The sequence below is a fragment of the Arachis hypogaea genome, chromosome 15 (genome assembly GCF_003086295.3).
Source record: "Arachis hypogaea cultivar Tifrunner chromosome 15, arahy.Tifrunner.gnm2.J5K5, whole genome shotgun sequence".
Classification (NCBI taxonomy): Eukaryota; Viridiplantae; Streptophyta; class Magnoliopsida; order Fabales; family Fabaceae; genus Arachis; species Arachis hypogaea.
Window position 1 is genome coordinate 35,960,282 of NC_092050.1, and position 10,770 is coordinate 35,971,051.

Below are 10,770 nucleotides of genomic sequence, written 5' to 3' on the forward strand. Positions count from 1 at the left end.
TGATAAGGAAGCATACTAGGACACTTTGAGTCTAATTTCCAGTTCATATAACAGATAATTTTTGGGCCTCGATCAAGCCTTATAGAGGAGGTCATCATTTGCCTAGTTTTGTCTCCCTGAGACCTGCGAGATAAAAACAAATAGATTTATTAGGCACAATTACTCCACAGATTTGATATCGATCATTCCTAGAGCAGTTCTTAGTTTACAGAACCTATCTTCATACAAAGGTTTTGTGAAGATGTTAGCCAACTGATCTTCTGATTTTATAAATTGAATATCAATAGTTCCCTTTTGCACATGTTCCCTTAAAGAATTAAACCTAACCTCAATGTGCTTAGTTCTTGAGTCCAACACAGGATTTTTAGAAGTATTTATGATACTCATGTTATCACAAAGTAAAAGGATACTATTAATTTTTAGTTTGTAATTGACAAGCTGAGTTTTGAGCCAAATTAATTGTGAACAGCATGAGGAGGCTGATATGTATTCGGCCTTAGCTATGGATAAAGCAACAGTAGCTTGATTTTTGCTTGACCAAACATTTAAAGATTGTCCAAGAAAACAACACATCCCCAAAGTGCTTCTTCTAACCATACGATCACCCGCAAAATCTGCATCACAATACCCAACTACACAAAATTCACCAGTTTTAGGATACCACAAACCGAGGTCAGATGTTCCTTTGATGTATCTAATGATTCTTTTAATAGACGAAAGATGTGATTCTTTTGTGTGAGATTGAAATCTAGAACATACACCCACACTTTGAACAATATCCGGTCTAGTGGAGGTTAAATACATGAGTGATCCGATCATTCCTCTATACCAATTTTCATCAACATCTTTTCCATTTTCATCCTTGTCAATTTTAGTATTTGGATGCATAGGAGTACTCATTGGTTTGGAGTTTTTTAAATCAAATTTCTTCACCAACTCTTTGGCATATTTACCTTGGTGTACAAAGATTCCAGTAGGAGTTTGTTTGATTTGGAGTCCAAGGAAGAAAGTAAGTTCTCTCATCATACTCATATCAAACTCATTAGTAATTAGTTTTCCAAAATCTTCACACAGGGTAATATTAGCCGATCCAGACACAATGTCATCCACATACACTTGAACAAGCAAGAAATGATCATTAGACTCTTTAATGAATAGAGTTGTATCCATAGTACCCTTTTGGAAATAATTTTGTAACAAGAATGAGCTAAGCCTTTCATACCAAGTTCTAGGAGCTTGTCTAAGGTCATAAAGAGCTTTCGATAGTTTAAAAACACGATTTGGAAACTCATTGTTTTCAAAATGGGGGGGGTTGAGCTATATACACTTCTCTATCAATAAAATCATTTAAAAACACATATTTGACATCTATTTGAAAGAGTTTAAAACCTTTGTAGGTAGCATAGGAAAGCAATAACCTTATTTCTTCCATTCTAGCCACCGGAGCAAATGACTCATCAAAGTCAATGCCCTCTTCTTGATCGTACCCTTGGGCCACTAATCTAGCCTTGTTTCAAACCACACTACCATCCTTACCTAATTTATTTCTAAAGATCCATTTGGTATCGGTTACCTTCTTTCTATTCCAATAAGGTACGAGAGTCCAAACCTCATTCTTTTCAAATTGGACTAACTTTTCTTCCATTGCTTTATCCCACGATGGATCTTCAAGAGCTTCTTTTACATTTTGGGGCTCCAATTGGGATAAGAATGCAAAGTTGTTGATTTCGGCTTTCTTCTTGCTAGAAGATCTAGTGGTGACTCTATGGGACGGATCTCCAATAATGAATTCGTGGGGATAGTTCTTTAAGAACTTCCACTCTCTAGGCCTTTGAGATGTGGTTTCAGATTGGCTTTGATTCAAATATGCAACATTCACAGTTCTAGAATCTCCTGCATCATTAAGAGATAAAACCAAATTGTCTCTTGTATTTTGAATAGCAGGGTCAGAACTAGAATTTTCCACAGAGGGGACTGATTTGTCTTTTCCTTGATTCTTTTGTGGGTACACCTCATCTTGAGTTCCTGCATCATCCTCTATAACAGAGCTTGGAATGAAGTTAGTATCATAAAAAGATGCATGTATGAATTTCTCTATGGTTCTATGTTCTTTGAGATAAACCCTATATACTTTACTAGTGGTTGAGTATCCTACAAATATACCTTCATAAGATTTTGGATCAAAATTTTTAAGATTATCTTTATTGTTTAACACAAAACATTGGCATCCAAATATGTGAAAGTACTTGAGATTTGGAGGTGTTCCTTTCCATAGCTCTTAAGGTGTTTTCTTTAACCCTTTTCTAATGATGGTTCTATTTAAAATATAGCAATCTATGTTTACAGCCTATGCCCAAAGGAATTTTAGAACTTCATTTTCACAAAGCATTGCCCTAGTCATTTCTTGGAGACTTCTATTTCTCCTTTCAACAACCCCGTTTTGTTGGGGAGTTCTAGGACACGAAAATTTATGAGATATTTCAAATTCATAACAAAAGATTTCAAAAACATGATTTTCAAACTCTTTTCCATGATCACTTCTTATACAGGCATTTTTTATATCATTTTCATTTTGAATTCTTTTGCAACGAGAAAAGAAGGCGTAGAACGCATCATTTTTCTGAGCTAAGAAAAGATCCCATTGATAAACCCCATTTATAGGGTTTATCTTGTGATTGATTTGGGGGATTTTAGAATCTTTTACTCACATTTATTCAATGAAATAGCATGGTTTCATGATTGTCTCCTAATTTGTGCTTAAGTGAGAAAATATGCTTTCTAGGTCTTTAATTAGCCAAATTTAATTCACCTTTGATTCCACTAGATGCCTTGATGTGTGTGTTAGTGATTTCAGGCTTAGAAAGCTAGGAATGGATCAAAGGAATGGAGAGGAAAGCATGCAAAGTGGAGGAATCATGAAAAAACAAGGATTTGGGATGCTGAGACCCACGCGCACGCATGGATTGTGAGGTCGCATGGCGACGCGTATGCGCACTTGACGCGTACGCGTGGATGGAAAATTGTCAATCGACGCGCACGCGCACTGTACACGTACGCGCCGATGCTGCACGTGACCCACTTTAATGTAACTCGTGGCCAGCAATTTCTGGTGCATTTTGGGGCCCAATCCAACTCATTTATGATGCTATTTAACTCAAGGATTGAAGAGGGATGAGACATCTAGTTAGTTAGTGAGTTTTATTTTAGTTTTATCATGCTTTAGTTAGTTTCTCGAGAGAGAAGCTCTCACTTCTCTTTAGGATTAGAATTAGGATTAGGTTTAGTTCAATAATCTAGATCTAGGTTTCAATTCATGCTTTCTTCTTCTTCTACCTCTCAATTCTATGTTGTTACATTCATGATTCCTCTATTCTTTTGTTGTAATTTCTTTTATGTTGCTTCTATATTTTGTTGTAGATCTACTCTTGTTCCTTCTATTTTCCTATAATGCAATTTGAGATAATTCATGTAGATCTTATTTTCTTTAATTGTTGTTGTTAATTCTTTACATCCAATTGTTGTTAGAATTCATTCTTGTTGTAGATTTACTATGCTTTGATTTTGTACCTTCCAAGTATTTGATGAAATACTTGAGAAGATGTTAGAGTAGAATTTTATGCTCTTGGCTTGGGAAGGTAACTTAGGAACTCTTGAGTCACTAATGTCCAAGTAATTGATGATTGGGAGCCATTAACTCTAGATCTCACTAATTGAATTGGTGGAGAACTTGGACTTATGGACTTGGATTGACATAGCTTATTTGACTTTCCTTTATTAGTTAAAGGATAACTTAATGGGGTTGATCCTTGCCAATTCTCATGTTGTGGTTAGTGATTAGGATAGAGATCCTTGACCACCAACCCTTGCCAAGGCCTTTTTTGTTATTTGAATTTCCTTGCCATTTACTTTCCATGTTTCTCATCCAAAACCCCAAAAATATACAACTCATAACCAATAACAAGAATACTACTCTGCAATTCCTTTGAGAGACGACCCGAGGTTTGAATACTTCGGTTATTAGGATTATTAGGGGTTTGTACTTGTGACAAACAAAATTTTTGTATGAAATGATTAATGTTGGTTTAGAAACTATAATGCAACGAGAATTCATTTGTGAATTCTAAACCGTCAAGAATCCATTAATCAAAATGGCGCCGTTGCCGAGGAATTGCAATGGTGTTATGTTATTGGTTATTGTATATATGTGAATAGCTTGATTTTTGGGTTAGTTTTTGCTAGTTTTAGGATTTTGTTTCATTACTTCTCATTAGCTTTTGTTCTTATTTTCTCTTTTCATTATGAATTCTCACTTTGGCTATGAGTTTGGTTCTAACTATGTTGTAGGAAATGAGAGCTTCAATGAGGATGTGTATCAAGGATGGGAAAATCAAAGGTGGGAGGAGCCATATGCATATGATCAATCCTCTTGGCAATAACCTCCACCAATAGACTATGAACAAGAGCCATTCTATGATGCATATCAATCCAATGGCTATGGTGAACCTCCTTATGACTTTCAAGAGCCACCACCATATGCCTATGACTCTTATCCTCAACATGAACCTCAACCATGCTCACAAGCCTCTTTTCACCAAGCACCTCCATATGACTATAATCCATATCCATCATACCAACCACCTTTTGAACCATATGAGCCATACATGGAACCACCATTCCAATATCCATACTCCCAAAAACCACCTCAATACATACCACCATACCCTTACCAAGAAGAACCACCTTCCTATTATGAACCCTTTCTCTAATACAATGAACCTTTTTACCCACTCCAATCCTCAATGGATAAAATCCTTAGCCTTATACTTCAAGGGCAAGGAGAAATACAAAGGGAGATACTAGAATTTGTGGCTACCTTGACCAAGGTAGTAAGCACTTTAGCCTCCCAATGCTTGAGCACTCAAGGCAATCCCATGGTCACATATGGAGAATCAATTGAAGAATAAAGAATGAAGGAGAGATTGGAAACTCCGGTGGAGAAGGAGGAATGCTATATTGTGATAGAACAATTGGAGGAACCTATAATCATTGAAGAAAAGGAAGAAGTGGTTGAAGACCTAGGAGATGCGGAACCTCCATGGGAAGCTAAAATCATAGAAAATCCATCCAAGAAGATTGAATTTGATGTTGAGGAGGAATGTGCACAACCTCCAAAACAAATTTTGGATGAAGAATTGGTGGGAGTGGAGCAAGAATTGAGTTCCCTTGGTGATGAAGATCATGGATCCAAGCCTCTTGGTGGTGAATCCTTTGAACTTGAAGAATCTTCTCCCAATGAGATAGAAAGCAATGTGGAGGTAGACTTCTCTCAACCTCCCATTTATGATTTGAGTGATGGAGAAGAGTTAGATGAAATTGATGAACAAAGGATTGAAGTTGAAGAAGTTTGTAAAGAGGTGGAGACAACCAAGGAAAAACATAAGGGAGTAGAGCTTGCAAGGATATTAGAGACACCTCTCCCCAAGCCATCACCATCCATTCTTTCATTCAAGTGGATAAATTCCTTATACTTAAGCTTTATCATACCCCTTAAATATGGTTTGCTTAAGACGGATGGTCAACTTAAATATATGTGGCTTCAAGAGCAAGAGGGAGATGGTTAGTGGTTGGCATTGTAAGGGTTGGTATAGAACTAAATCGCTTGGGTCTAGGAGCATGTTTGGTCACTTAAATGAGAATTCTAAGGTCACACCACCCGGATGGACTAATAATAATAATCAACTTCAAGATGGGTGTGAAAATAAAGTGTGGGATCCCGGATCGCACAAAAAGGATCAACTTTGGGAGCCCCAAACTTGTGAAGAACTCCATCCACACTTGGCTCAATCCATGAGAAATATTGGGGCACAATGGAGAACCAAGCATTGGTGGGAGTTCCAAGATGAATTCAAGCACAAGCCACCATGAGAGGAGCTCCCCATAAGTCCAACTTAAGGATAATAAACAAAAGTGCTAGGTGGGAGAGACCTCACCATGGTAAAATCTTTTCATTATTCACTTTTGTACATATTGATAGAATTAGTTTAAATTCATGTTTTGTTTTGATTTGTTGAGTATAATTGGGAGTTTAGTATGTTAAATAAGGTTTTATGGTGTTTTGGTAGATGTTTGGAGGTTTGGAATGCTTGGATTGGTGCAAAAAACATAGAAAAAATTTTGAAAAATAGAGCACTATCCGCGCGTACGCGCACTGCACGCGTACGCGTGCATCAAGCATTTTCGCCTACCCACGCGGACGCGCCATGTACGCGTATGCATGGATTGAGAAATTCCACCCCAAGCCAAAAAACCCGAGAGTTGTGCGAACGTTGCGCGCACATTGTGCCTTTGGCACATGTACGCGTACGCGTCTGATGAGCGGATAATTTATACGCTTTTTGGCATTGTTTTTAGTATGTTTTTAGTAGGATCTAGTTACTTTTAGGGATGTTTTTATTAGTTTTTATGTTAAATTCACATTTTTGGACTTTATTATGTGTTTGTGTGTTTTTCTGTGATTTCAAGTATTTTCTGGCTGAAATTGAGGGACTTGAGCAAAAATCAAATTCAGAGGTTGAAGAAGGACTGCTGATGCTGTTGGATTCTGACCTCTCTGCACTCAAAGTAGATTTTCTGGAGCTACAGAACTCAAAATGGCGCGCTTCCAATTGCTTTGGAAAGTAGACATCCAGGGCTTTCCAGCAATATATAATATTTTATACTTTGGACGAGTTTAGATGACGCAAAAGGGCATTGAATGCCAGTTCTATGCTGCAGTCTGGAGTTAAACGCCTGAAACACGTCACAAACCAGAGTTGAACGCCAAAAACACGTTACAACTTGGCGTTCAACTCCAGAAGAAGCCTCTGCACGTGTAACATTCAAGCTCAGCCCAAGCACACACCAAGTGGGCCTCGGAAGTGGATTTATGCATCAATTACTTACTTCTGTAAACCCTAGTAGCTAGTTTAGTATAAATAGGACTTTTTACTATTGTATTTACATCTTATGATTTTTAGTTCAACTTTGGATCATATTGATCACATTTGGGGGCTGGCCATTTGGCCATGCCTGAACCTTTCACTTATGTATTTTTAACGGTAGAGTTTCTACACTCCATAGATTAAGGTGTGGAGCTCTGCTGTTCCTCATGATTTAATGCAAAGTACTACTGTTTTATATTCAATTCAACTTATTCCGCTTCTAAGATATCCATTCGCACCCAAGAACATGATGAATGTGATGATTATGTGACGCTCATCATCATTGTCACTTATGAACGCGTGCCTGACAAACACTTCCGTTCTACATGCAAACAAGCTAGAATGAGTATCTCTTAGATATCTAATACAGAGGACCGAGTCTGAGATATTAGAATCTTCGTGGTATAAGTTAGAACCCATGGATGACCATTCCTGAGATCCGGAAAGTCTAAACCTTGTCTATTGTATTCCGAGTAGGATCTGGGAAGGGATGGCTGTGACGAACTTCAAACTCGCGAGTGCTGGGCGTAGTGACAGACGCAAAAGGAGGGTGAACCCTATTCCAGTATGGTCGAGAACCTCCAGATGATTAGCCATGCCATGACAGAGCATTTGGACCTTTTTCACAGAGAGGATGGGATGTAGCCATTGACAACGGTGATGCCTTACATAAAGCTTGCCATGGAAAGGAGTAGGAAGGATTGGATGAAGACAGCAGGAAAGCAGAGGCTCAGAGGAACGAAAGAATCTCTATACACTTATCTAAAATTCTCACCAGTGAATTACATAAGTATTTCTATCTTTATTTTCTGTTTATTTATTATTATTATTCGAAAACTCCATAACCATTTGATATCTGCCTGACTGAGATTTACAAGGTGACCATAGCTTGCTTCAAGCCAACAATATCCGTGGGATCGACCCTTACTCACGTAAGGTTTTATTACTTGGACGACCTAGTGCACTTCTGGTTAGTTGTATCGAAGTTGTGACAAATTAAGAATTAAGATTAGAGCACCAAGTTTTTGGAGCCATTACCAGGGATCACAATTTCGTGCACCAAGTTTTTGGCGCCGTTGCTGGGGGCTGTTCGAGTTTGGACAATTGACGGTTCATCTTGTTGCTCAGATTAGGTAATTTTCTTCTTATTTTGTTTTCAAAAAGGTTTTCAAAAAATTTTTCAAAAAAATATTTTCTTCTTTTTCGTTTTTCCCAATTAATATTCGAAAAAAATATAATATAAAATTAAATCTTTTCAAAAATATATTTTTCTTCAGAATTTTTAAGAATGAATTCTAGTGTTTCATGATGATTTGTTGAATCCTGGCTGGCTGTAAAGCCATGTCTAAATTCCTTTGGACTGAGGATTCAACTAATTACTTCAATGCATGTAATAGCATACTAAAGCTTGGCTGGCTATTAAGCCATGTCTAACCCTCAGATTGGAGCTTTAGACTAAGAATGCAAGATTCCTGGAATTCATATTAAAAATTTTGGAATCTTTATTTTTCTTTTTCACATTAATTTTTGAAAAAATAAAAAAAATCATAAAATCAAAAATATTTTGTGTTTCTTGTTTGAGTCTTGAGTCAATTTCAAGTTTGGTGTCAATTGCATTTTTTCTAAAAATTTATGCATTTTTTGAAAATTCATGCATTCATAGTGTTCTTCATGATCTTCAACTTGTTCTTGGCCAGTCTTCTTGTTTGATCTTCATATTTTCTTGTTTTGTGTCTCTTCTTGTTTTTCATATGCATTCTCGCATTCATAGTGTCTATGTATGAAAAATTTCTAAGTTTGGTGTCTTGCATATTTTCTTTTCTTGAAAATTTTTCAAAAATAAGTTCTTGGTGTTCATCTTGACATTCAAAGTGTTCTTGGTGTTCATCTTGAAATTCATAGTATTCTTGCATGCATCACATGTTTTGATCCAAAATTTTCATGCATTGCATCATTTTTCATATTTTTCTCTCTCATCATTAAAAATTCAAAAATAAAAAAATATCTTCCCCTTTTTCTTCTCATAAATTCGAAAATTTGAGTTGACTTTTTCAAAACTTTTTAAAATTCAATTGTTTCTTATGAGTCAAATCAAATTTTCAATTTGAAAATCTTATCTTTTTCAAAATCATTTTCAAAAATCAAATCTTTTTCCTTTTTCTTAATTTTATCTCATAATTTTCGAAAATATCATCAACAATTAATGTTTTGATTCAAAAATTTCAAGTTTGTTACTTACTTGTTAAGAAAGATTCAAACTTTAAGTTCTAGAATCATATCTTGTGATTTCTTATGAATCAAGTCATTAATTGTGATTTTAAAAATCAAATCTTTTTCAAAACTAATTTCAATCATATCTTTTCAAAAATATCTTTTTATCTTATCTTTTTCAAATATCTTTTCTAACTTCTTATCTTCTTATCTTCTATAAATTGATTTTCAAAATTTGTTTCAACTAACTAATTAACATTTTGTTTGTTTCTTATCTCTTTCAAAACTACCTAACTAACTATCCCTCTCTAATTTTCGAAAATGCCTCCCTCTTTTTCAAAAATTATTTTTAATTAATTAATTGTTTCAATTTTTAATTCTAACTTTATTTCTTATCTAATTTTCGAAAATAACTAACCCCTTTTCAAAAGTTATTTTCGAAAACTTCTTCCTCTCATATCCTTCTATTTATTTAATTACTTACTAACATTTCTCTTCATCCCATATCTCTGCTCTCCTCACCCTTGTGTTTGGATTCTCCTCCCTTCTCTTTCCTTACATTACATTCTTTTCTTCTTCTACTCACACAAAGGAATCTCTATACTATGACATAGAGGATTTCATATTTTCTTTGTTATTCCCTTCTTTGTCATATGAGCAGGAGCAAGGACAAGAACATTCTTGTTGAAGCAGATCCTGAACCTGAAAGGACTCTAAAAAAGAAACTAAGAGAAGCTAAAATACAACAATCCAGAGACAACCTTACAGGAATTTTCGAACAGGAAGAGGAGATGGCAGCCAAAAATAATAATAATTCAAGGAGGACGCTTGGTGACTTTACTGCACCTAATTCCAATTTACATGGAAGAAGCATCTCCATCCCTGCCATTGGAGCAAACAACTTTGAGCTGAAACCTTAATTAGTTTCTCTGATGCAACAAAACTGCAAGTTTTATGGACTTCCATCTGAAGATCCTTTTCAGTTCTTAAGTGAATTCTTGCATATATGTGATACTGTTAAGACTAATGGAGTAGATCCTGAAGTCTACAGGCTCATACTTTTCCCTTTTGCTATAAGAGACAGAGCTAGAATATGGTTGGACTCTCAACCTAAGGATAGCCTAAACTCTTGGGATAAGCTGGTCAAGGCTTTCTTAGCCAAGTTCTTTCCTCCTCAAAAGCTGAGTAAGCTTAGAGTGGATGTTCAAACCTTCAGACAGAAAGAAGGTGAATCCCTCTATGAAGCTTGGGAGAGATACAAGAAACTAACCAAAAAGTGTCCTTCTGACATGCTTTCAGAATGGACCATCCTGGATATATTCTATGATGGTCTGTCTGAATTAGCTAAGATGTCATTGGATACTTTTGCAGGTGGATCCATTCACCTAAAGAAAACGCCTGCAGAAGCTCAAGAACTCATTGACATGGTTGCTAATAACCAGTTCATGTACACTTCTGAGAGGAATCCTGTGAGTAATGGGATGGCTCAGAAGAAGGGAGTTCTTGAAATTGATAATCTGAATGCCATATTGGCTCAGAATAAAATATTGACTCAGTAAGTCAATATGATTTCTCAGAG

At 36.1% G+C, this 10,770-nt stretch overlaps 1 protein-coding gene and 1 non-coding gene across 2 annotated transcripts; both read right to left on the reverse strand.

Annotated features, from left to right (window-relative positions):
* Nucleotides 1-545: 545 nt before the first annotated feature.
* Nucleotides 546-1,170, reverse strand: LOC112748306 (uncharacterized mitochondrial protein AtMg00810-like). Its single transcript, XM_025796528.1, has 2 exons — nt 766-1,170; nt 546-614 (listed from the first exon to the last, which is right to left on the reverse strand). Exons 1-2 carry the CDS (start codon nt 1,168-1,170, stop codon nt 546-548), a joined length of 474 nt encoding a protein of 157 aa, XP_025652313.1.
* Nucleotides 1,171-10,378: 9,208 nt separating this feature from the next.
* Nucleotides 10,379-10,486, reverse strand: LOC112753979 (small nucleolar RNA R71). Its single transcript, XR_003178337.1, has one exon. It is a non-coding gene; the product is annotated as a small nucleolar RNA R71 (small nucleolar RNA).
* Nucleotides 10,487-10,770: the final 284 nt, after the last annotated feature.

What these genes read in the sequence shown, in the direction of transcription:
- LOC112748306 (XM_025796528.1), bottom strand. Translation starts at nt 1,170, where the DNA reads ATGGATACAACTCTATTCATTAAAGAGTCTAATGATCATTTCTTGCTT. An exon ending in GACCGGATATTGTTCAAAGT is followed by an intron (nt 615 to 765) that starts GTGGGTGTATGT and finishes ATTGTGATGCAG; the next exon opens with ATTTTGCGGGTGATCGTATG.